This window comes from Miniopterus schreibersii (assembly GCF_964146895.1).
Source record: "Miniopterus schreibersii genome assembly, chromosome: 9".
NCBI classification, from domain to species: domain Eukaryota; kingdom Metazoa; phylum Chordata; class Mammalia; order Chiroptera; family Miniopteridae; genus Miniopterus; species Miniopterus schreibersii.
In genome coordinates, this window is record NC_138118.1 from 60824946 (window position 1) to 60852490 (window position 27545).

The window sequence follows — 27545 nt, forward strand, 5'->3', positions numbered from 1 at the left end:
TTACAGGATTTTAGTTAGTCTTTAATATAACTCCAACGCTTTAATAGTAAACAATGATGTAAGTATAAAACATCCACACACGTCATCTATCAGTAGTTCCGAACAGTCCCAGTGGTCACACTGATGGAGCAGAGGTCACTCACATTTTAAGGAAATAGGATCTACCCCGATGCAGTGGAATCCATGCTCTGGCAGTTGGAGCAAGGAGGTGAGGCTTATTTTGTGCAAAGTGTATTCAGCTTTCTTCTCCCTCCTTTACTTGGCATTTGAAAAAAACGGTTCCTTTTCCTTTTATGCTAAAAGTGCTACAAGGACCAAAGGGGCCTTTCCTTCCTGAAATAAAATTAACTATACAAGTCATGCATTCCTGGTTCAACTTTACTGGCTAAATTCCCTCAGAATTAGCCATTCATAGAGCATTAATTGTTAAGAGAAGTTTAGCACACTTGCATACCCAAAGTACAATTCAAAGTTCACAGTACAGGGCTCTGTGGTACAAAGTGCCTATGAGCAGCTTCTTGTCGTATACTGAGGCCACAGAACTTCCCTGGAGAACAGATCCGTTGTTGGCATAAACTATAGTCACTGTCGGCTTCTCTGACAGAATATTCTGGATGCGGAGAACCTATTTGGGAGAGACAGAGAATTACTACAGAACCACCACACGCCCACGTCACTCCATCACCAAAAACCCGTCTTCCACAATGAAACCATGATTAAGAAGACATGCTGTTGAAAAATAGCAGGTACTGACCTTTTTTAATGTTTAAATTAACATACTTTCTTGAACCTTCAAAGAAAGTACTTTCTTACACCATCTAGTTATTTCATGCCAATGCAGGATTTAGTGTTATTACAGTAATTGAGCATTAATAGGAATACTTCCACACTCATGTGCCTACCTTCACACTACTTTAGCTTGAACAAAAGCCATGTCATGTGGTGAGCTGACGACAAGCCAGGTATTTAAAAAATTGCCAGTATACCACATAGGGAGGCCACATGTCTTTATAAAAATGCCTTTTGACTAGCTGCCACCATAATTTCATACATCAAAAGATTACCCTGCTAAAAGTATTTGAGCAATGTGAAATTCTGCCAATTATTAGCTTAAAGGAATTACAAAACCACTGCATTAGTTTACTGTATTATTGGTTTAAAAGGACTACACAAACCATCCCCACAACAGTTTATTGTATTATTAGTTCAAAAGGACTTGAATAATTAAGGTTGAAAAACTAAAACTATAAAAACCTGTGAGGAAGGAGGATTGTTTGGGTCATAAATGAAGAGCTTCTGGCCGTTAGGATGACAGCCCACCAAGATGTCCCCCGAGGAAGGATCGATAGATAAATTATCCACCAGTGTATCCAACTTGAGTACCTTCCAAATGAAAAAAATGCCAATAGTTAAATGACATGAGAAACTTGATTAAATAATTCAGGGCTAACCTTTCCTGCTTCGATGCATGTGGGGAAATTACACATACCTCCCCATTTCCACCCTTTTAACACCAGTATTGTTTCAGATAAATCTAATCAACTGATTTAGAGTCACTTTTCATTTTTCCTGAAATTAAGAAAGTTAGGGTGCTAATCAATCTCTAAAAAAATGAACTTCTTTTCCCTTAAAAGATGCACAGTGATCAGTTACCTCAAAGAACTCCTTCAAAGCAAAACAGGAAATCCTTAATCAATCTAAAATATGTGTTGCCAAGCAGAAAGAAAATAATAATGGTGTGGAACCCAATTTCTACCTTCATTTATTATTGAAAGAACTGACAGTGTGCATAAATCTTCATTTCAGAATTCATCTATTAGTCTTTTCAATTGTGAAAATTCTTACTGGAATTCATCAGGTGCCGTCAGAATGGGCTTTAAATCTGATGCAAACATCACTCCCAACCCACGGCTGCACGTAATCACAGTCAGTCTCATGACCGCTGGAACAGGAGGCTTGGCCGGTTAAAAGGTGGTGATATTTAAAAACCCAGAATAGCAACACTGGCATCCGTATTCTGTTCTAAGTGAGGTATGGCTATGATATAGTATAACTATGAAATTTCAAAGTATAATAGATTAAAGCTGACTTTATATATAAGAAGAAATGTTTTACCTTCAGTTGAGTTAAATTCATATTAGGTTGTTTTTCCAAAACATGAATTTCATGAGCCAATATATCAGCGACATAGATGTACCTTTGCAGAAAGGACACACTGGTTAGAGCTCCATGGCAACACAGAGCTTCATTAACACAGGAGGCAAGAATGAATCTTAATAACCCGCCAAGAAGTTAATCAATGATGGGCCCTCAAGCAATGCTTGATAAAGGTCAATTTTTATTTAAAAAGTAAGCTTTCAAAATCAATTCAGTGTTGCTACAACAATCAGAGTTGTTCAATTATTTTTCAAAAGGTTTGTAAGGAAAACTAATATAAGACATCATTTTGAATATAAAGTCTGTGATATTTGCCACTGAAAGGACAATAAAACAGATGTTTGGCTTCAGAGGAAAAGCTTTTACATTTCACAATATAATTTGGTATTTCTGGGTATCATTTACATATTATGGTACAGAACAGAACACATTTAACTACAATATTTATTAATACTCATTAATATTTCATAAAATAATTACTAACACTGAGAATTTTAAGAGTAAGAGCTAAGCATCTATTCAGAACAATCTATCTAAAGGGTGAATTAATGGACGACGTTACGGTAATTTCACTCATTGAACTGACTGTTCCATGGCAACTGTTCTATTGAGCAATTATCATGTGTAAAGCCATGAACTCAGTATTGTGACAGACAGAAACACGAAAAAGACAAAGCCTTTTCCCTGAGAAGTTTATAGTATACTGGAATGATGAGACTGGTTTGTACACATTAAACAAATAATGCAGCATGAATGTTACCATAAGAAACAGTGCAGGTCTAGAGACTGAAGAAATATCTAACTTTTGAGAAGACAGAAGGGCTTACAAAGGAAGGAGGATCTGCGGTGATATGAAACTAGAGACCGGATTTGAAGATATGAGGACAGAACACCTTCAAGGCAGAAGAAAACGTGAGCCAAGGCAAAGGGGCAAGAATGAGAGAAGCATGTTTGCAAAACAAGAGTTCTTCGTCTAAAGCATGGAAAGTATCAAAACAGTAGAAATGGGAGGTCGGAGTTAGTCTATTAAAGAAATTCCAACCTTTGCCTGCCTTGATTTAATAAGCAATTGGGTTCCACTGAATTTTTAGAATAACAAAGAGGCATAATAAATGGTTGTCCCATTCAACAGTTACTGAGCATTTGCTTTGCACCTGGCAGTGCTCAGCATGAGTTCAAGATGAAGCAGACAGAGCTCCCTCTTTTGGAGGCTCTTACAGGCTAGTGGAATACAGAAAGAAAAATTGGCAACAGTGGTGGAAAGTGGAAGTGGACTGGAAACAAGTTGGAAGAAAGTCTAACACTCTAGCCAGAGAGGGTAAGAAACTAACCCAGGCAGATGTCAGTGGAAAGGAAAGGGGGTGAGAGTGGGGGACAGACGCACAGGTAGAACCAACACGACTTGCTCACTGTTTAGAAAGGAATAGCACAAAAGAAGGAATTAAAGTTAGAGCCCCTTTTATTATTATTTTTTAGCTTGAATGACTGCAAAGTTTGACTCTCAGAAAGATGAGAGTTGCAAAGAAAAATAGATTTGGCTGGAGAGGTTACATTGGATCAGTGATAGACAATTTAAATTAAATGATTACACATTCATTTTCTGTAATCAACAAGAAAGAAGAAATTGTGTCATGAAAATAAAGACATTTAGTTTCCAAGGACTGCCAAATTTATTTCATGTTATATTTGTAATAGTTTAAATTGTTCAGAGTGCTAAGGCAGTAAAAGGGAAAGCTAAAGAATTTAACATCCTTTTTATAGGCTGTGGTTGGACATATAAAAATAGTAAGGCAATTATGGAAGGCAATTTGACAATATCTATTAAAGATATTGAAGGGGCTCACTCTTTGAGCAAACAGGTCTGTTTTACGGGGTTGTTCTATTTGTACAAATGTGCAAAGAGGCTCCTTAGCATCACATTCAGTCAGCAAGCATCTGAACCTGGGTCTATGACTCCCAAATCTGATGATTTAACTATTATACTATAATACCACCCACGGGAGTTTGTCCTTAAAAAATATCTGGATAAGTTTAAGTGGTAAATGAGAAATATAAAATGGTTCTCATGAAGAAAAAATAAACAAACTATATATCCATCAACAGAGAGAACTGGTTACATTAGTTTAGAATCATCCTCATAATGAAATAATATACAGCCAATATAATGAGATATTTATTTAAAAGGGAACACCTCGCTGATACTTTGATATGTATATATAAATATCTCATTTTATTAAAAAATTATTTACAAAATTAGATTCTACAATGATATATACCCAAATTTAGATATTGTATGCAAACATACAATATATAAATATAGTATATATAATTGCATAATATATTACATATACATATTTAACCATATATCACATATAATATATGAGTATTACATAATACTTATTATGTAATATTTAATATATAATATTATATATATGTATATAGATAATAGACCAAAAATATCAAGTAAGCTACTTCCACACGGGAAAACAAAAGTGAAGAATTTGGCTCATGACCACAACTGAGAAGAAATGAAGCCACTTTTATAAGGGATCATACTTTTTATCAGGTGAAATGGTGATTCCATTAGCTGAGTCAAATCCTTCTGCTACCACTTTAACTTCATTTGGACTATAGTAAACAACATTTGTCCAGTGTAAGTTCAAGTATGTTTCCAAATACTTTAAGAAAGGATCAGAGAAATAGTGGTCATTGGTGGCATAGAAATGTGCAGGTCCAACAGCTATGATATCATTCACACTGAAAGAGAAAAATAACATGTGAGAAAAAATAAAGAGCCAGTTGGTCTCCATATTAAAGATTAGGAACCCAGAAGGTTTAAACAATATATGCTTTAAATTTTTGGTAAGAGGTTCCCCAGGAAAAGCTCAGCTAAAATCACATGGCTATCGTCATATGTGATCTACTATAAAATCATTTGCCAAAGAACAATTTTGTATGGTACCAGGTAATCTGAAGACAGGTTATTTAGCAATTAAGGCAGGATTATTATAAGAGATAAAAGGTCTTGGTGCCAACAGTATGTTTTTTGACAGAAAAAATATAGGGTTTAACAATAATATGTGGGCACACAGCTATCCTTAGCCTAGAGCTGGAGAGAGAGCCTCCTTGGCTGGTGAGCTTGTTGGAAAGCCATTAACATTTGCCTAGCTTCCATTTACTCAGTAGCTGGATTTTCCTGATTTCTCCGCATAGTTATTAGTCAAACTAAGGTTGACTGTTCAATTTCTACCTGACTCACAAAGCCAACCAGCCGAGAATGAACAGGCACTCAATAAACACTTGCAGAGAGATGGATGATGAAATTGCCATAGTACAATGCTTCAGGTGAGAGATTTATATGCTAAAAACAATTACATTTTTAAAACCAGTTAGGCAAGGGTGTTATTAAATTTAAATTCCAATTACCCAATGCAAAATTTTCTGAAAGAGCTGCTCTCTCTTTTGTTAAATACAAAACAGAGCTACGGGGTAGGTGGGCCCCCTCGTTCTGAAAGAGCTCCGTCATGCAGAGGCTGCCAGGGTGGTATTTATGCTCCTATTTATTATGAAGTGCATTTCCAGAAGAATGATTAGAAGTTACATGCTTCCCTAGATAGGGAAGTAGAAATTAAAAATATCCATCAAGTTCAAACTTTAAAGAAGCAGTAGGCTAATGCAAGCTGAGCAGAGCCTGGAGGTACACGAGTCTCTTAGTCACATTGTCAACCAGCTGTGTGTTCTTGAAGTAGCAGAGACCCACTTCCAACCTGAATCCCTCCACGTCTGTAGGGCCATTAGCTCACAGCTACCACTAATCCTGTGAAAGCACTTTATATTAGTCCCGCACAAAGCATACAAACTCCATATAAAGCAGGCTACTGTCCCTTGAGAGAACAGGTATTATTGTTAGTCGGGTGATGAGTCATCCGAGATGGAAGATGACAGCAGGAAAAACGGTAAGAATTGTCATCTACTCCCATGATGGCCCTGAAGAGCATCTCCCCTGTAATCTAACATTTCATCATTTCTCAAGGGAGTCCACCAAGAACACTGATTACTATAACGAGGGACATCAACTTTCCCCGCTCTACAAAGAAACCTCACACACACACACACACACACACACACACACACACACACACACACACGTACGTGTGTGTGTGTATGTGTGTGTATTCTGGGTGCCACCATGAGGAATATCTGAAAATGCTGAGAATGAACAAACGAACTAAGTACCTTGGAAGAAGCTCATGTCTGATCGTTTTTAGATGCAAAAGAGAATTATCCTCTTCTTGAAATTTAAAAATTTCCACTGTACTCTTGAATTCTGGGTGGTTTACAACAAAGAGATAAACTGTGTCATCTGAAAAATTGAAAGAACAGAGTTAATTCATAAGACAACCATAGGACCTCCAGGCAGACACTGACATTTAAATACCACAGGCAAGGAAAGGTTAAACGTCTAAGCTGTTAGATGGCCTAACAGATCATTCTTCTTCCCTGACTTTCCCATCACTGTTTGTCTGGTGTTATTTCTGATCATTGGTCCCCTGACCTTTAAGAAAGAATGTTTCCCACTCCACATACAGAATTCATGAATATTCTGTTTATAGCTTAATTCAGAAATATAAAGCAGTGATCATAGGTATATAAAAAGGTCATGAAATCTAAACATTCTTTCAGGTGTTAACTGTTAGAAATTTCAAAGTGTAGCATAATTTACAGTTAGCTGAAGAGGCAAATAATCAACTTATTTGTATGAAAAATACAGGAATAATTCATAAGTTAATTGTTCTCTTACTACAGGTATGATCTGAATCTATTTCCCACAGTCATTTACAAACCATTATAAGTTTCTTAATGTTGGTAGCTCATCAGCTCTTACCACTGTCTATGAAAGTGCTGATACCATGCGGATTAAACGAAGCCAAATTAAACCCACGGCTGATTCTTAATTCCAATGCCCTCGGGTTTTCGTCTTTTAGATCCATCATTAGTATTCCTCCAGGCTTGTCTGGCGCAAAACTGTGGAGTCCTGGACATTTTAGACCCTTTCAAAACAGAAGAAAAGGTTAAATACAAAGGCTTAAGTATTTTTATGGACTAAAGTGGGAACTATAAATAAATGATAAACAGAGACTCTGGTTAAAGGTGGTGGCATAAAGCTACAAACACAAAGAAAGCAGAGAGGAGACAATAGAAAAAATAATAATTAGGAGCTGAAAGATGAACAATAGCTGATTTTTCTGAGTTGAGGCAAAAGACTGGGGGTTCAGTCTCTTCAGAGGGCAGCCAGAAGGTTGGTGGACTGGGAGACACCAGGTAAACTTGAAGGTGGGGACATGTGAATGTCTGTATGTTAGTTGCTGACCCTCAAGCCCACAGCCTGCACTTTGCTTCTACAAAGCCAGAAGTCTTGGTGAATGGAGTCAGTCACGAAGCCCCTCCTTGTCTCACACCCCATATCCAAGACATTAGCAAATCCGGTTGACTCTACCTTGAAAATATATCCCTTCCTAAGGAGGTGACCATCTCTCACCACTTCCTCCATCGCTGCGCTGGTCCAAACCTCCACCGCAGTTACGGCAACGGCCTCCTAATCGGCCTTCCTGCCTCTGTCCTTAACTACCCGCAGAAATCTAGTCTCACATCAACATCCAACTTTTCTCAGATGATGTCACACAACGGATCAAAACTCCCATCTCAGATTAAAAGTGAAAATCCCGCAGTGGTCTAAGGGCCCCGTATGATCTGCCCTGGTCACCCTCCTTCACCCCACCCCACCCCAAACACTCCAGCTCTGTGCCCTCACCTCCTCCTCCCTTGTCTTCACTGGAGCTGCCTTGGCCGTTCTGGCTTCATCGACGCTCTTCAAACAACCAGCACATTCTCCCCTTCACCTCAGGGCCTTCATGCATCCTGTGCCCTTTGCCTGGGAATGCTCCCCACCCTCCCTGCCCCCCAATATCTAAGGCTCCTTCACTCAGTTTGTTTGTATCTGTACCAAATGTCACTTATTGCCATCTGACATATACATACACACAAATACAAACGGCAGCCTGACCCCTCCCTCACCACGGCTGTCGCTCTGCCTCACCTTACTTTATATATTTTGTGAAAGTGCTGCCACTCTGACACACCGTTGATCTCTCCCCACTGGAACATGAGCCAGAACTCTGTCTCATGTGTTCACTGCTAGAACCCAAGGCCTGGGTCAGTGAATGGCACACGGTCTGTCCTTTCCCGCTGATTCCAAATGCCACCTTTATCACGTCCTCGATTCCTGTTTACATACTGGTCTGTCAGGGGCTCATGCTTATTCGTATGCCACTTGTTAATTACTCTATAGCTTAATTCATAAGATATGAGATATAGATAAATATGGCAAAAAATACATAAGGCAAGTCCCCATATCACACTCATTGCTTTATTTTTACACAGTAGGCTTAAATAGTTCTGCTCATTTATTTTTCTGTAAACATTATGGAGATTAAGTTGCTGTTCTGAATAAACCCTGATGATGATGATGATGATGATGATGATTACAGTTCTATTTGTTTTTTCCTAGTGCATGGGAAAGCGACTGAGTTCTATATGTTCATTTTGAATCCAACCATTTCACTGAACTCTTCTCTTATGTCTAATAGTGTGTAAGTTGAATCTCTTGGGTTGTTTAAAAAACAAGGTAATCACACTGTCTGAAAATAATGGCAGTTTTGTCTTTTTTTTCCCACTTCATATACATTTTTTTTGTTTTCTTGGGTTACTAAGAACTCTAGTAGACTGCTGATGGTTATAGTTTTGAGGGGGACATTTTCTTTGGGGACATTAATGGGAAGGCAGCTAATGTTTCACCACTAAGAATTATGTTTGCTGTAGTTTCTGGAACATTTTCTTCTATTTCTAGTTCTCCTAGAGCTTTTAATCAGGAATGAGTGTTGAATTTTACTTAATGTTTTTTCAGCACTCACTGAAATAATCAAGGTCTTTTCTCTTTGAAATCTTTTCAGTCATATTTTATGCAAATTTAAGAGTACCAAAAAAGGTCTTACTTTATGCACAAAATTGGAAATGAGAGAAATTCTCTCCAATTAAAAATATATATATATTAAAATTTTATATAACTTCAAGGCTGGCAGGGAAGGTAAGTAGAATAAACCAGAATTATGCTCACTACTGCTACATGGCAGTGCCACTTCAGTGGCTAATAATCTCTATTCTTTATCAATATCCCATAAGGAAGAGCATGGTTTCCATACACAAGAAGCTCTACCAGGGATGGTGAAGACTATTCATGGTTATTTTAATTCTTTCTAACATTTAAATCTGTTCTTCCTCCTTTTAAAAATTTTATTTTCACTTATAATAAAATGCATACACACTTACCATCTTCACCATTTTTAAGTGTACAGCTCAGTGGTGTTAAGTACATCCACACTGCCATTTAAATTTTTTTTACAGTCTGTTCTGTGTCGTCCAATTCCTCATTAAGTGTGATGTTAGCTTTGAGGTGACCCTCAAACCCGTAACTACAGAATAAAATGGGTTGGATGGGCTAACATGCTGGAAGAGGAGAAACAACTGACATGAGGTATGAGTTACTCATTTAGAAAGGAGTGTGTTCTGGGAAATACTGGAAACAACACTGAGTAAATTAAAGAAATAGAGTGGGTTTGTTTCTAAATTTGAAAAAAAAAGAAAGTCATATAACCAAGGAAGGATACAGAAAAAAAGGGGAAATTCTGTTGACACTGTTGTAAGATCACTGTGGCTATAATAGGCCCCTCAGCTGAAATAGCTATAGATTTATGTGTTTGGAGACTTCACTCCTCCAAATTCAGATTTATCCCTTTGGGGAGAAAATCTTGAAATAAGTGTGTTCTGGGTTACACAAATCTCTGACAACACTTCCTTCTCAAAAAATAAAAATTAAAAAAGCAACTGCCTTCTACTTTACTCTGGATTTTTGCATCTCTAATTATGAGTAATTTTGACTAGCAGTTCTAGTGTTTTTTCCCTAAGCCTATAGGCATCTGTGCAAGTATGTGTTTCTAACCAGACCCAGAATCCTACTAGAAATATCATTTCACTCATTCTGGGTAGGTTATTAAAGAAAACTTTTTTTACAACTGCATTTTTTAAATGTAATATAAACATTGGTGTTTCTGCCAAAGCCCACAGCATTTCCTTTTTCCCTCAGTGCTAACAACCAGCTGCTCACTGTCTTTCATATAAAAACCAACAGGGGCCTGAAGATCGCTCTAACCTCATTCTCATCTAAGCTCAGTTCTCTCACCTTTCTCCCAAGCCTGACAACTATTTTATTAGTGTTGTGACTCTCTTCTAAAGCATCTCCAACTTTTTCGCATCCCTGCTGAATCTCAGAGCCTGAAAATGATGGATGCTGAGAGGAGAAAGAATTACGAGCTGCCTTCAAAGCTGGATACTGCGTCCTTAAGGAAAAACGACCCCATGAAGATGCCAAGCACCCTCACTTCAGCCACAGCCAGGGAAGAAAGGTGGTCAGAACGTCCCCATCGGCCCACTTAGACAGTTTCCCAATTGCAATGGGTATTGACACAGGCTGGCCAGCGTCACACAGGCCAATCAACCTTAAAGTCTTGCTAATGTATGCCTGCAGAGGTTACTATTTTTCAGCTTATAAGAATTAAGGTGCAGTGAAGGGTATAAATAAGCTCAGTCGATCACTTTCTACTTATGATAGGCCATTCGGTGGGAAGAGAAAGAAACACTCTGGCCTTGTCTGGGAAAGTCGGTATATTGTTTGAAAATAAATAAATAACAGCAAGAATATTAGTTCAAACTGAATATCCAATGGAAAGAAAGGTAGACGCTGTATTTAAAACAGTATAATGTAGTATTGAATATTCACAACAATGCCCCAAATATCCTATTTCATCACAAACTTTTAAAACACAGAGTGCACTGGGATATTTTAGGGCAATGCAGTAAGGACATAAAGAACAGTGAATCGATAGATAAAGACCTTTTCATCTCTGCATTCAGATGAGTTTGAGGAAATTTTCCACGATCCTGTTTGACCTGTCTTCTTTTTTTTTTCAGAGCATACTTTTAAAAGTGAGGAATTTAAAGCATAAGTTACTGCTCTGGCAGCCCCATCCAACCCCCTTGTGTCTCCTTCACTGAGACTGGGGAAGAAAGAACGTACTCACCACACTAAGGAAAGCCAGGCCGTTGGGAAGGATGTCAATATCTTCAGCTCCAGCTTCTGCAAGTTCAAGAAATAGATAAATGTCATGTTCCAATTCTGTTATTTGTTAAACTGAGCATAACTAGGACTTTGTTTACTGTATCAGTGTCTCCATCTTTAGGAATGGTTCCAATTTTTTTTTCCAAGAAACTACTCTCCTCAACAAACGTCAGTCTAAATTCCTTCCTGCAGTGAACTTCTGACTTTAAATGTTAGATATTTTATGTTTACTGAAATCAAAGTCAAGTAAGCATCACATTTCCAGCGATAATACAGAAAAAGTTGACATCTGCACACTCCTATGATAAAATCCAGATGTCTGTACAAAAGTAATTGACATCAGGGGAATATTACTTTTCAAAATGAAGGGCTCCTGGCCATTTAACCATGCAAATAGCCTTGTCCCTTTCTCTGCTCATTCAATCTGAAGCAAACACAGACATTTCTCTCATTAACAGAGATAAAACACCTGGGATTGCACAGTCCCTCTTTAAAAAACAATGCCTGCTTGTTCTGCTAGTTCTCATGAGCAAAGAAAGCTTTCTGTTTAATCTTTAAATTTAGGCTTTAAATTACAGTGGGGCGGGGGGGGGGGGGGGATTAGCAACAGAAAATTAATGAAAAATACCAGGCACCTAAGCCAGTTGAAGCTTCTAACGCTTGTCTCTGAGGCAGACTACAATTACTATTGATTGTTTATTGATTGTCTGCTGTACACTCCACACAGCACAGCAAATAATTAGACGTACGACCTTCCCAGTGGTCTCACTGTGTAAATTCCGCAGACAGATAATAGACCCAAACACGAGAAAAGAGGAATAAAAATGGTTTAGATTAAGCCAAATCATGACACATTCTTTGAGCCCACAAAACCCAATCTTCCCTTTCAAGACCTTTCCATAGGATTTCTCCAAGATTATTTTTACGTTGTCAAAAAACAAATAGCATCTACCTCGCCGTTTTGGTTTTGATTCATGAGTTTGCATTTGACTGGTTGTCTCCAGTGTTGCTGGCTCTAACATAGTAAAGTAAAAGAAAATAAAAATGCCAAGAACCTCACTCTGTAGAGATGAGCCATCTGCCTGCTCCTTAGAAAGGAGAGATGTATCAGTTTACGCATGATATAGTGAAGGAACTTTTAACCTGGGGTCTGTGGATCCCTAAGGAGCCAAAATGGGTTTCAAAGAGTCTATGAATCTTTTGAAATTCTATGTAATATAAAATGTCTTCTGTATGTGCAGATGAGAAATTTTCTGTGAAAAGGGTCCAGTGCTTTTAGCAGATTCAAAAAGGGTCTGTGATACCCCCCAAAAAGTTAAGAACCACTAGGCTCTAGTCCCATGGTTGTTCTCAACTGGTAAGAAGCAGGGACCAGGGAAACTCGACGCCACTTATACAGGATGTGGCAAAAAAATGTATATCCGTTCTGAATAATTATTAATTCCAATGGGTTAAATCTGAAAAGAAGGAAACACTGGAATTAATAATTATTGAAAGTGTGTATACATTTTTTGGGACAACCTATACATACACAAACATACACACACACACACACACACACACGCACACATGGAATTCTAGTCCAAGTTTTGCTTTCTGAATCTATTTAGTAGGCGCTCAATTAAAATTTGTGTAGATCCTGAAAAATTACTTAAGGCTATTTAATTTCAATGTGTACATGCTTACACACAAAAAAGATATAGAAAAAAAGGTTTCTTTGGATGGCAGGATTATAAGTGATTTTCATTTTCTTCTTTGTACTTTTCTGTGTTTAAATTTTTCTACAAATAATAGTATTATCTAAATAATCAAGAAAGAGCGATGTTTTTAAAAGATATTTTCATTTCAACTACATTGTGACTTCTTTATGTTTAATCCCATGGCCTAAATTCCAAGGGTAGAAAAAGTCTTCTCTGCAACTTCCTTTAGAATATTTTCCAGATTTACTTCCCCATCGTCATTTCTACAGCCACTACAATAGGCTTTTATTATCTCTTATCATCTCTATCACCTCTCTGGTGCATTACTGAAAGGTAGTCAAGCTGGAGAAATTTTTTCTCCGTGATGAAAGTAGTACTAGTCATAGTACTAGCTACTAACATATATTGTTTACCAAGTAACCGGCTCCTTGTAAGTACTTTATATATATTATTTCATATAATTTTCATAACCCTAAGATGCAATAACATTATCTCTTATTTTAGAGTAGAGACTACAGAGACTTTGGAAGGTTAAGCAAATTATTCAAGATCACAGACTGGAAAGCTGGGACTCAAATCCTTTTGTTCTTACTTAAAAGCACATAGAAAAAAAACAACAACCTAGCATTTAATGAATTTTCTGTCAGAACCATCCCCTGGTTCCTCTCTACAGACACTTCACTTTGTAAATTCAACTGCAGTCAATTCCATATGTTGGCTTTTCCCCAAAAATGCTGGCTTCCATGCCTCTCACCAAGATCTTCACCAATTCAGATCCTGTACTTTTCTTTAAAACCCCTTTCAAAGCCCCTTTTCTCTAGACGGTCTTCTAGCTCAGCACGTCTCATCTTTGTCCCCTCTCGTCCCGCCAGCAATTACCTGTCTGTGTGGGAGACGGCCACCTGCTCCCAGTAGCCACAGTCCCCCTCTTCCTGCTCAGCTACAGGCACATGGCCCCAGAGCTTCAGAAATTCCTGCCCTTTCCTGCTGGCCGATGTGGTCATTTGTCTAAGTGCAGGTTAAAGGGATGACACCGTACAAGGCGTGTGCAACTACTAGGTAAAATGAAGTAAAATTAATATCCTTGTAAATTTTCTTTCTTCCCCTTCCTGCTGGGAAATAGCAACTAACCAGAGTTCTAGTCTTGGACCAAAATGGAAGCAACATGAAGTTGTGTTGCTCCATCAGCCTTTGTCCCGGGATGACCACACACAGCGGTCATCTAATCACTAAGCCACGTGCTTGTCTTTGGGCTGCCATGTGAGAGGAAATAGATTTCTCTTCTCTGAGTTACTTATTATAACTTTATAGCAGCAAATTAGCCCCTGCCATACCTGATAAAGTATCCAATAGGTAAGGTAGCCTATTTCTCCCCACTTTTTTCGTTTACTAGTCAGGTATGTGTATTAATCACTTTGGGAGAGTGATATTAGAAAGAGAATTTGCAAAGTTACATAATCTTTCTGAATCTTAAAAGAAAAAATATCTGTTATTTCACAGAAGTGGGTTTTTGTTGTTTTCCTACTCATAGGCACACGGTAAAGTACTTAATGACAAGGGCTACAAATTTTAATGGTTTAAAAAAAAAAAAAAAATCTCCCAAGCAGCAGTTGTTGTAAAGGTCTTGATTGCCAAGTATATACAATCGTTAATTCACTGAAGGGAGACAATACATTCAAAATTTTGTTTAAGTCTGTGACTCTAAATGCCAGCATTTTCAAAAACATTTAGAAAATGTTTTAAACTTTCAAGGCTCAAATAGAGTTAACTAGTCCTTATCATTATAATTTTTATTATTTAGATATTGATACCATGCCAAATCTTGGGTATGTAACAGCTTAGTTTCTGTCTGTAAGTTACCCTGGGAGGGAATACAAAAAATGGAATCGTGAACTCACTTTCTGTCCCACAGACAGTAAATATCCTGTATGATATGTGGTAGATGATTGCTGTTTATTAAAATAGAAAGTCATGCTATGCTATGATATAAATAAAGCACCCAAGAGTTGCAAAGAGTTCATTTCCAGTCATGGCAACTGTAGCACTGCTGTGTGTGTGCGTGTGTGTGTGTGTGTGTGTGTGCGTGCGTGCGTGTGTGTGTGTGCGCGCTGATAGGGTGAAGAGGACTGGGGTAGTGGTCTTACCTCCTGGAGGGACCCCTCGGCCTCAAGTACATGGCTACCCCAGTTTCCAAAGCGGAAACTAAGAATGAGAGCCTCTCTATCTCCGTTGCATAGCGTAAGAAGTTGCCTTTGCCTAAATCGCAAAGCATGCCCAGCGCATTGTTATTGCTTGTAATCAAAGGCCCCCAAATAAGCAACTGTTGTTAAAAACATATAAGCACCAGCTGTTACTACCATTATGCATCGCTAACATCGCATTCAACAAATATTCATAGAGTGTGTGCTAACCACAAAGCAAAAGCCAAAAGAAAGAAAAAAAGGCACAATTCTAATTAGATCTAAAAATGTATCCCAAATGCGCTTCTAATCACTCATCGTCTTCGCTTCGTTGCTTTTTGAAGTGCCCCAGAGGCATTAAACACTTCACAAGAGGGGCCATAGGTGACATAGTTCCTCATTCTTTCCAATTCCAGACAGCAGCTCACACACATCACAACATAAAGGTCACAAACACAGACAGATGCTTGTTCCGAATACAAATGTTGTTGGGCTTGTTTTTCTCTGAGGAGCCGTCCATCCCAGTGAGTTGTAACGGCAACAATTTGGCAGTTTGTCCTGTACTGCGTCTGGCTGTGCCCTATTGTCTACTCTGAGACTTGAATTCACAGAAGGTGGGCTTCACGAGGCCAAGGGCTGCTTAATAATTTGACGATTATTAACTCAGCAGCAAAAGTAACCTTAGAGATCACTGACTCGACCTCCCAACCTTGTACAACATCCCTCCCAGATGCCATCTGGCTTTTGCTTAGTGACCAATTCTGAGGAGGCTGTTCGTGATGGCAGCCAGAAGGCAGGCGGCAATGCTGAGTTTCTTGGGATTCAAGACAACCTGAGTTGTAGAACTGTCTGTATAATTCAACACAGATCTGGTCCATCTGGTAGCTGATACTGAGTTTGTATCCTCCCATTAAATGTTTGGGTAACTGAAACAAAGAGAAGCCCCAGGAGGAAGAAATCAAGGAGTCTAGGTGAAGAGAGATAGGACCGGTGAGAGTAGAAAAGTAGCAAAAGAAAAAAGAGACAGAGCACATAGGGAGCAGATGTGTAAAGGAGAGGTGAGTAACAGAACCAAAAGAAACTTTGAAGTGGAGAAGGCTCTCTGGAAACTGACAGGGTCCATGAAAGTAAAGCCTTCCTGTGTGTGATGAAGGAAGATCACTACACTTTTGTTTTTGCTAAGAGAGCACTGTGAACCCTGTGTGGAAAAAATGTGGTCATAAACATGAGGTAGTGAGTTTATGAGTGTTGCCAATTCGAGCGCAATGTAGCAATAACTATCAAAACTTTAAACAGATGTGCTAACTGAATGACAATCCCACTGTTAAGTATTTATCTTACAAACAAATGCAAGAGCTATACATAAAACGATGTCCACTGATTTGTTTGTGGCTGCAAAAAAATTGCAACCATCCAAATGTGCATTAAGAGGGAAATGGTTCAATGAATCATAGTACATATAAATACCAAAGAGAATAGGTAGATCCACATGAGCTGATGTGGAAAAGCAGCTGACACTGCATTCAGAGGAAAGCAGGTTGCAGAATATAATCTTATACTAAGATGCCATTTGTGAAAAAAATAGATATGTATGTGCTTCCCTGATGTTGTTTTTTCCAAATTAAAAGCAGGACCCTCCACTAGCAAAAAGACTGACATTCACTTTATTGGGATACTTGCTTTATCGCGATGGTCTGGAACCAAACCAGCAACATCTCCGAAGTATGCCTGTATTTGTTTGCATGTGCATTGGAAATATCAGGGAGAATAAGAAAAACTTTTGCCTCTGGGGTTATTTCAGTGAGGAATAGAGATTTTTGTTGAAAGATTTTTATTTTCTATTTTATATCTCCTTTTCCTTCTGTCTTATCTCTACTAGCTGACTACTTGGCTAATGGAACACAGATCTTCATGGCTACACATGACAAAGAATACAGACTTCACAAAAATAGTTCAGAAATATCACTAAGCAAGCAAGAAACCAAACAATAGCCCGGCCGGTGTGGGTCAGTTGGTTGAAAGTCATACCATGCACCAGGAGATCATAGGTTTGATTCCCTGGTCAAGGCACATGCCCAGGTTGTAGGCTCAATCCCCAGTAGAGGATATGCGGGAGGCAGCCAATCGATGTTTCTATCTCTCTCTCTCGCCCTCTCCCTTCCTCTGTTTGAAATCAATAATAAATAAATAGGGTGGCAGGTTGAGTGGAAGCTACACCAACACTCTCCCAGGACCAAACAGGAATTACAACTAAAATATAGAAAAACCATCCTGAATAATCAACTAAAAACTAGCTGGAGAGCACCCTCATGACCAAAGACCTAAAGTGGAGACCACACAGAGACTGGTGGGAAGTGTGGAGGCGTGAGAGGGCTGGCTGGGCTCCCACAGGCAGCAGCTGAAGTTTTGGAGGGATATCTCAGCCAGGCGGGGGTTCCCACTGAGAACTCTGGGGCCTAAACCCCAACCTGGGCTTCCCAGCCCAGAGCACCAGAACTGAGAAAGGTGCCCATATAACATCTGGCTATGAAAAGCAGTGGGGTTTCTGTCTGCCAGGGAGAGACAACTGGAAATGCAGGCATCCTCTTAAAGGGCCAGCACACAAAGTTTCATGTGCAGCCATTCAACCTGGGCTCTGGCAGAGGGAGGGCAGAGTGGAGAGGGTAGAGCTGTGTGAAGAGAATCCAGTGGCGCTGACTCAGCAGAGAGAGCTCAGAGGAAAGCCATCTGGATTCCTTCGCTGAGTCATTCCCCCAAACAGCAGAGGACATCTTTCTCAGGCAGACATTTATAGTACAAGCAGCTTTTGCCTGGGGGGGGAAGCAATTGCCCCACCCTGTTGGAAAAACCTCTCCCCCCCAACTTGTGGAGTTTCTACAGCTTAAGGCTCATTAAAAGACTGAATAACAATCAGCCTCTGGGTGCTCAGTGTCTTTGCCCGATTTGGTTCTCGACCCAGGGCTTGGAAAAGCAGATCTTGGTACAAATGCATCTTAGTCCTTTCCAAACACACCAGCCCCAGCAGAGGGAACCACAAGCTGTGGAGTGTGGAAAGCTTCAAATAGAGTACTCAAGGCCAGTCACAAACAGCGTCTGACATAGGCCTGCACCGGAGACCATCCAAAAGACTGAGAGTCCTAGAAGATCTACCTAATACATAGAAACAAATCCAAACAGGCAGCCAAAATGGGGAGACAAAAAAACAAGCCCCAATGAAACAACAAGAGAAGTTTCCAGAAAAAGAGCTAAATGAAATGTAGATAAGCAATCTATCAGATATAGAGTTCAGAATACTGATCATAAGGATGCTCAACAGCATGAGAAAAGATATGGAAACTATGAAGAAAATTAAGAATGACATAGTAGAAAAAGATATATTGGAAGGAATAAATAGCAGATTAGGGAAAGCTGAAATGGGATCAGTGAATTAGAAGACAGGGTAGAAAAAAATCACTCAATCAGAGACCCAAAAAGAAAAAACAATTAAAAAACAGGACAGTCTAAGGGAGCTGTGGGACAACATGAAATGTAACAATATTTGCATCATAGAAATGCCAGAAGAGGTCGAAAGTAAGCAAGGGTTAGAGAACCTGTTTGAAGAAATAATGGCAGAAAATTTCCCGAACCTGGTGAAGGAAAAAGTCACACAAGTTCAGGAGGCACAGAGAGTCCCAAGCAAGAAGTACCCACAGAGGCCCACGTCCAGATACATCATAATTAAAATGCCAAAAATTCAAGACAAAGAGAATATTAAAGGCAGCAAGAGAAAAGCAATCTGTTACCTACAAAGGAGCTCCCATAAGGCCGTCAGCTGATTTCTCATCAGAAACTCTACAGGCCAGAAGGGAACGGCATGAAGTACTCAAAGTAATAAAAAGCAAGGATCTGAAACCAAGACTACTCTATCTAGCAAAGCTATCATTCAAAATAGATGGTGAAATAAATAGCTTCCCTGACAAAAAAGGCTACAGGAGTTTATTATTACCAAACCAGCACTGTAGGAAATGTTAAAGGGACTGCTGTAATTAGAAGTAGAAACAGAAAGAGAAATATAAGCATAAAGACTTAAAATGGCAATAAGTACCAATTAATAATAACCTTAAATACAAAAGGATTAAATGCTCCAATCAAAAGACACAGGGTAGCTGAATGGATAAGAAAACTTGACCCAAATATATGCTGTCTACAAGAGACCCACCTCAGAACAAAAGACTCACAGAGACTGAAAACAAACAAAAAACTTCTGGAGGACTTTAAGGGAGAGATAAACAGCAATACAGTCATAGTAAGGGACTTTAACATCCCACTGACTTTGCTGGATGGATCTTCCAAACAAAAAACCAACAAGGAAACAGTGACTCTAAATCACACACCAGGTCAGATGAATTTAATTGACATTTACAGAAGATTTCATCCGAAAGCTGCAGAATATACATTCTCCTCAAGTGCACATGGGACATTCTCAAAGACAGGCCACATGTTAGAACATAAAACAAGTCTCTACAAGTTCAAGAAGACTGAAATCATATCAAGCATCTTCTCTGACATTTACACCATGGAATACTATGCAGCTGTAAAAAAAGGATCCCTTACCCTTTGAGACAGAATGGTGGGACCTGGGAAGTATTATGCTAAGCAAAATAAGCCAGACAGAGAAAGACAAGTGTCACATGATCTCACTCATATGTGGAATCTAATGAACAAAATAAACCAATGAACAAAACAGACCCAGAGACACAGAAGCATGGAACAGACTGACCAATTTCAGAGGGAAGGCAGGGGTGGGTGGGTGGAGTGAGATTAACCTAAGAATTTATATGCATATATGCATAACCCATGGTCACAGACAATAGTGTGATGAAGGCCTGGAGGCGGGGAGATCCAGGGTGGAGGAGATCAATGGGGGAAAAGGGGGACATCTGTAATACTTTCAACAATAAAGAAAAATTAAATAAATAAACAAAATAAACAAAACAAAAACAATCCTTTAAAAAAAGAAAGCACACAATAAACAAAGGATTATTCAAATAATTAACAAATTACAGTGAGAATAAAAGAGAAGAAATACAAGGTACATGAGATCAAAAGAGGTTGGCTAAAGAAGTTTTGTAATTTCATGCCAAAACATTGTTAACGAGTTTTTGAATGTTGGTGGCCAAACAATGGAAGGTGTGTAACAAGCACTTTCTCATGCTTACCGATGCCTTTAATCAGGTGGCAGTTTGGGAGGTCTACAGATTCTACTTCACTGGAGGCTTTAAGACGATTCCTGTTTAAAAAAAAAAAAATTCATCTGTTAATGTATTCCCTGCTTTGTTGCAGAAAGGGTTTAAGAGGCTTTCAGCCATACAGAAAACACAGGAAAAATCTAAAGCAGAGAAAAGAGAAGATAGAAAGACAAAGGGAGGGGGCATAAAACAGCACCAGAGATGCAGTTAAAATAACAATGCATATCACAAAGTTCTAAGGTGACTGTGGGTTGTAAAAGAAAGTCAATAACTCAACCAACATTTCTAACTCAAGTCCCATGCAAATATGCACCTGCCCCCTCTCCCCCGGTCACAAATCTCACAGCTCTGGTGTTGTGGGAAGAGCTCCAGGTGTATAACCAGAAGCCCTGTTTTCCCTCTGAGGACCCAGGGGAGCCAAGAAATGCTCACACCCTCTGCAAAACAACATAGTGACTGAAGAGAGGCCAAGAGACAATGGCATGGTTCAGAGCCTGGCACACAGAGGACACACCACAAATAGTTTTTAAGGAATAAGTGGAGAAGGTCCCATCCCTAGGACAATATATATTGGGATGAGAAGATTGGAGAACACCATTTACTTTGGCAGAACTACTTGCTGTCATTGTTACAGGAAAACTAAGTGCAGAAATAATGAGACAGTGTTGAGCTCTAATGAAGTATCTTCCCTCTTCCTTCCCACCCTAGAGTAGGTCACAAAGCAGTTTGGGCAAACACATCTGGGATCTATTGCTTTTGTTTTTAATATATTTTTATTGATTTTAGAGAGAGGAAGGGAGAGGGAAAGAGAGAGATAGAAACATCAATGATGAGAGAGTCACTGATTGGCTGCCTCCTGCATGCCCCCCACTGGGGATGGAGCCTGCAACCTGGGCATGTGCTCTGACTGGGATTCGAACCTCGATCTTCTGGATCATAGGTTGATGCTCAACTGCTGAGCCAAGCTAGCCAGGCATGGGATGTACTGTTTTGAAGGCCACATACTACAGGCTTCCCCATTCTTCTCACATTGTCTCACCTTCCTTATCTATTTTATATAGTCATAAATATTAACAATAGTGAATAGTTTACATTTTTCGAAGTGCTTCATGCATCGACACATTTAAGAGACCAAAGGACAATTTGCCACTTGTCTCTGTCCTCTTCATCTCCTTGACAGCTTTTGACTTCTAGACACTGAGTATGGGGCAGGCTACTGGTTTCTCAACAAAACCAAAGAAAAAAAAACCAGACCTAGATAACCCAGAATCACTAACCCAGAATCACTAACAGCTGGTGGCAAATGCTATATATTTTGGCATATATAAAGTGTTAATTAAAGTGTTAATCAGTATGTATTTGAAATCATAGAACTCAAATAGTGTTAAATTTCTTGAAACAATATAGCAATAAAAAATAAATGAATAAAATAGGTATATAAATATATATAATAAAAAGTGAAAAATAACTAAAATTTTAAAATAAAGCAATAAAAATACAATTCTTACATTTATGAGTTGCAGGAGTGACTTAAAAGGGAACACAAGTATATTTAGCTTAATGTAGTAGTAGTGGTGATAATATTAGTGATGAGGATGGTGTTGTTGATAATTATAGGTGGTAAAAGAAAATGAATAATAAAAATAGCTAAAATACACTGATTCTGCCACAGTTCTATGCGATTTCCCTGAATGAATTCAGTTAATACAGCCCTAAGAAGTAGATGCCACTATTCCTATTTTAGAGATGAAAAAACTGACTCAGAGGTGAAGCAACTCTCCTGAGGTTCTACAGCTAAGAGGTACCACACAGAGGCAGGGCTCTCGTCTGCTCTTGTATTTTTCTCAGAAAAGAGTGGAGAGAGTTGTGTTTCTGTCTTAGCAGTAAGACTGCATGACCATTCACAAATCAGTCAATCTCTACAGGCCTCAGTCTTCTTTATGTATGAAATAAAGATGAGACTAGATGGCCACCAAGGTTCTGCTGACATTGTATGATTCCAGGTGTAGCTATGTCAGTATGTCACGCCTACAGTTTTCATCAAGTTTCTGTATTGCTTGTTTAGGTGTCAGTTTTATACAACTTACTATTATGCCCATTTGACTGTGCAAATTAGGGATAAAGATGAATACCATCTATCTTTTTCAAAGATAAAATATATGGATTAAATAAAATCCAGATGTGTTTGAACAGTTTAACAGGGGGTATTTCTCAGAGTCAACTTAGTTTGGATAAATGACTGATGATTATACTTTGCTAAGAGGGCAATCTTCATCAACTAGTTTCGTTGTGTAATACCATCTCTCGAAATGCAGACTGCCTGCTATTAAAACGGAAGAGTTACACAAGGCCCGTGTAACTCCTAATTAATCAAGTCATGTCTTGTCTTTATGATAAAAGAAATGAGGATTTCACTTCCATCCTTAGGGATCCACCAAGTTTCCAATTCTTTCAGTAGAGAACTGGACCTCTGTACTCCAGGGTGGCACACCCTACTGGCTGACAAACCTCAAGTCATTCTCACCCCTTCTTTCTTGAACCTTTCCATTGCAGAGGTGGGCAAGCCAAATATTTGCTTTCCCAGCTTCCTTTGTATTTTGACCCACCCAGAGTGGAATGAGATTGGGGTGTTTCTACCCTCTTGCCTCACTGGGCCCCATCCAGAGTGGAATGAGACAGGGGCAGTTACTTACTCTCTTGCCTCACTGGGTGGTAGCAGTAAGGGTGTAACAGGCTGTGGTATCTACATACCTTGAGCAAACTGGAACACAGTGTTACCACAGACATTACTTTGTTCCATATCTCACAGCCTCTGAATTTACAAGCCACTGATGGGGCTTTATCTTTTAAGTATAGACTTAAATGTGAACAAACAGGGGCTTTATCTTTTATATACAGACTTGTAAAACCCTTTGGAATTTACCTCTTGAGCTCCTGTAATGCTTGCACTTAGCTAAGAATTTGTGCTTGGGCACATAGAGCTGGGAAAAATCTATCCCAATGGTAGAAAGCTCGGCAGCTATGGGGGAGCTGGGTAACTGGTATTTGGAATCAGAAGACCTGGCTTAGTGTACAGTTCAGCACTAATTACCTGTTGAACTAACTGGTTAACCTCTCCCAGCCATGTATAATATAGGAAGGAAGGCACATATGAAGACCGAATGAAGTCAGAAATGTTAAAGGGCTTACCTTCCAAATGTCGGTAAGTGTACATTTTGGTTTAATATAAAGAACTTTGACACTTCTGACAGAAGGACCGGCACACTACAGTCATACAATAAATGATAAGGAGGATGATAGTTTAAGAAAAATGTCTGACACTTCAGAAGTATTCAAAAGCAGAATGGATAGCTTCTTGGGGGAGCTGTCAAAAAAGGTGTCAGGCAAGAAACAGAATGTTCAGAGGCTTGTTTGGGGGGTTCCTGCCCACACATAGATCTGTGATGTACTCAAGGTCTCATGATTCACTCCAAGGTATGTACTTTGCCACAGGGAGCAACTGGCCTGGGGATATCTTTCTTTTTTCCCTTTTTACTGTTCAACCAGGGAGGAGTGGAAAAGTTGGGTATATTATACCATCCTCCCCTGGGAACCTTAGCCAGTTACAGTTCAGAAGGAAAGAGACAACTTTAATTCCATTTATTCATCTGGGACTGACTTACGCTAAAAAAATTATTCATTGTTTATCTGAAATTCAAGTTGAAATTTAAGTGGGGACCCTGGGGGAGAAATATAACTTGAGTGTCAAAGTACCATCTCTAAGAACAGAATAACGAAATAGTAGGTACCAGATTACAACAAAAAACAAACCAAAAAGACCCCCTGCTTTTTGAAGAGCCATTCCTTTAGATGGGACCGTGCTGCTTTTCAAAATAGAGCCTAAGGGTCTGAAAGGAGAAATGTTATGTATCCTTTTGGGCACTCCACCAAACTCTGTAAATAATAGATCCTTGATATTCTACAACCATACAGTCCCAGATCAAATACAAGATGGTCAGTTAAATTTGAATTTCAGATAAATAATGAATGATATTTTAGTATAATTATGTACCAAGTATTGCATGGGATATGCTTACACTAAAAAAAATGATTTCTTGTTTATCTGAATTTCAAATTTAATTGGGCATCCTGCACTTTTACTTGCAAAATCTAGCCACTCATCAGTCATCCCAAGGTTTTCATATTAGCAGATTTGGGGTTTCAACTATCCAGTGAAGTTACTCTAAAAAGCCACTGCTCAGTATAGTGTATTATAGTCAAGTCTTTATAAAAAAAAAAAAATGCATTAAATTGGAAATTACCTATCAGGTGTCTATGTACCTATGTGCATAAGCTTTATTTACTTTTTCTTAGGTTTGCAACAATGGCATTTATCATTTAAAGGAACTTCCATTTAAAGCCTTGAGATTAAGACACAAAAATTGTGAACTGAGAAAACTTCAACTTGTAGTAACACTGGTGGTTTGGCGTTTAGGGACAAGTTAATGAGCTTGTGGATTCTGGTGGCCTTGCCTTGGAAACCGAGAGCTGGTCAGATGAGAAAAAATCGCCCAACACAATAATATTCTGCAGGGCAGGCTGGGAATTTACATAACAGAAAATTAAGGTCACCATGTTCATCTCCTGCCAGCAGGGGAGCCTCCTCCAACTCTAACTGCCATCCTCCACCCCCAACACATACACACGCACTCACACACTGTTCCTCCTCCTTGCACTCCTTTATCGACAGATGAAGCTACAACTACAGGACAGTCACGCTCAAAACTGGTTATCTATCACCTGAGACTCCTCCCATTTCTGGGGTTCCAGAGTTTGGGACCATTACTCTCTCCAAACCACTGCAATACCTTAACTTGTTTCTCCATGTCTATTCATTCTCTATTCTAGTACTTCCCAACTCTAACTGCACATTCGAATCATCAGAATTTTTAAGCATAAAAAATACACATGCCTGGGCCCCACCCAAATGAACTGAATCAGAATCTGTAGGGCTACGGCCCAGACAGCAGTCCTCCAGGAGATCCAAATGTACAGCCAGGATTGAGAACTACTGCTCCACTCCAGTCCAGCCTTCCAAGTTCACTCTACCCAGCACAACTGATTGTCTTTCACGGGCTTTAACAGGCTCCTGTTTAAAGCAAACCAAACATACCAAAATATACAACAAACATCAACAGTTCCCCTTTGCCTATCAAAGTAGGCCTCAATTTTGTAAAACATTGACCCATTTCAAATCTATCCTCCCCCTACCATTCACATCTTACCTTTGTGCTCCCCTCAAATTGTTTTGTTTAGTCTCCAAACTTCTACACCACAATCCCTTGGCCCAAGCTGCACTCTCCACCTGGGAGGGCCGCCCTCATCCCATATGCGTGCCATCCCTCCTCCAGGGCACAGTGCCCACTGTCTCTTCCTCCTGAACTCTAGGGGATACTGTAATCTTTCCTCCTTAAGCCTGTAGGGGTTGGTTGTACCTGCCTGGACATCCTAATATATATAATTTTACATTTCTCCTCCCCTCTTCTTAGGGGGTAAGACTGTGCCTTACTACAGGAGCGTAGGAGAAGCACAGCATGCACAGGAAGTGCTCAGTGTTTCTGGAATTCTTTTGTAAGAGGCTTATAAAACTTGAGTTGGTAATTTAGAAACGATGATGTCCACCCACCCGTGTTTTTTCATTATTACTAAGCTGTGAGAGGGCCCAGGCTTGCGCTGGCTGGCACCCTGGCTTCAGGGTCCCCAGGGTGGGGAGAGAAACAAGGAAGGAAGATCTGTGGCTCTGAGTATCACAAGGACCTTCCACCCCCCGCCCCCAAATTAGAGCCTCGCAAACTAGGCGGCGCGGACAGGCAGAGCCCGAAGCGAGACCCAGGCTGGCCTGGGCACGAGGAGGGGCAGCGCCCACGACCTGAAATGACTCTGCACCGAGGGAGCTTCGGGCGCCAGGCAGCACTTTGTTTCCGAGGGCACAGCACCGAGGGCGGCCCCGAGGGGCGCGCTTGCAAAGCCCTCGCCTCTCCATCCCGGGGCCCAGAACTTCGTGAGCGGCAAAGGGTTATAAAACTTTCTAGAAAGTGTCGGGACTCAGGCCAAACGGTGCGGGATTCTCGCTGGAGGCTGGCGGCGGACTAGGGGGCTCAGGCAGCGGGGAGCAGGGAGCCGCCCGAGTCCCCGCGCGGCCGCGTCCCGGCGGGAGAAGCGCTGCGCGGCCTCGGCGCCTTCCGCAGCCCGCGGGCCGGGCCGGGGGAGGGGAGGTGGGAGGGGGATGGGGGGCGTCCCGGGGGCCCCACGTACCTGAGCGCCAGGAGCCTCTCGCCCAGCAGCCCGAGCGCCAGCGCCAGCAGGCTCAGCCCCAGCAGCCGCCCCATGGCGCGGGAGGCCGGGGAGCGCGGTGGGCGGCGCCCGCGTCCGGCGGGGCTGCCCCGCCCCGTCCGTCCCGACCGACACGGGCGCGGGCTGGGCTCGGGCTCGGGCTCCGGGCGCCGCGGCTCCGCCCTCGCCGGCCCTGGGCCTTTGTCAGCGCAAAGCCTGCGCCCGGGACACCTTCCCGGGCCCGGGGCCGCCCTCCCGCGCCCCGGTTTAGGCAAAGGGCCTGGGCTCTGGGTTCCTGCCCCTCCTGTGCCCAACAAACAGCCCCCCCCCCCCAGCTGGGGCTGCCCGCGCCCCGCCCTCGTGTCCCTCGTCTTCCAAGGCCTCGCTCTCCCCTTATTCCAGGAAGAAACTTCTAAGGCCTTAAAGATTCCTTATTACCGGGAAGGGTCCTGGGTCCCGTCTTGTAAATACTTCGAGTCAGAATCGCTACTTTTTATAGCAGGATGTAGGTGAAAGGTTAAGAAACATCCTGTTTTTAGTAATGCTTCGTCTCAGCGCAGCTCATGGACGTCGGGGTGGTACTTTGTTTCTCCTTCTCTCTCCCTCCCTTTCTTCCCTTTCCCCCGCCCTCCCTTCCTTTCTTTTTTACTTTAACAACCATAACATGAATAAAGAAAAAAAGGGTAAAAGAGAAACTTACCCACTAAGATGGACAGCTATGATAAGTTATAGGATA

The 27545-nt window shown here is 40.5% G+C and overlaps 1 protein-coding gene across 1 annotated transcript; it reads right to left on the bottom strand.

Annotated features, from left to right (window-relative positions):
• On the bottom strand, positions 1 to 26939 carry PON2 (paraoxonase 2). The gene is made up of 9 exons (XM_081148007.1): positions 26792 to 26939; positions 20468 to 20538; positions 11352 to 11407; positions 7043 to 7208; positions 6394 to 6520; positions 4714 to 4914; positions 2116 to 2197; positions 1255 to 1383; positions 1 to 625 (listed from the first exon to the last, which is right to left on the bottom strand). The coding sequence occupies exons 1-9, from the start codon at positions 26863 to 26865 to the stop codon at positions 467 to 469; spliced, it is 1065 nt and encodes a 354-aa protein (XP_081004133.1). The 5' UTR covers positions 26866 to 26939; the 3' UTR covers positions 1 to 466.
• Between the last annotated feature and the right edge of the window lie 606 nt (positions 26940 to 27545).

Bases quoted from the DNA above. Each gene is read 5' to 3' on its own strand.
- PON2 (XM_081148007.1), bottom strand. From the start codon at position 26,865: ATGGGGCGGCTGCTGGGGCTGAGCCTGCTGGCGCTGGCGCTCGGGCTG. The intron at 4,915-6,393 runs GTACTTAGTTCG...TTTCTCTTTCAG, and splicing joins AGACATGAGCTTCTTCCAAG to TGTGAATGATATCATAGCTG. The intron at 1,384-2,115 runs GTAAAACATTTC...TTCATTTGGAAG, and splicing joins TGAATTTAACTCAACTGAAG to GTACTCAAGTTGGATACACT.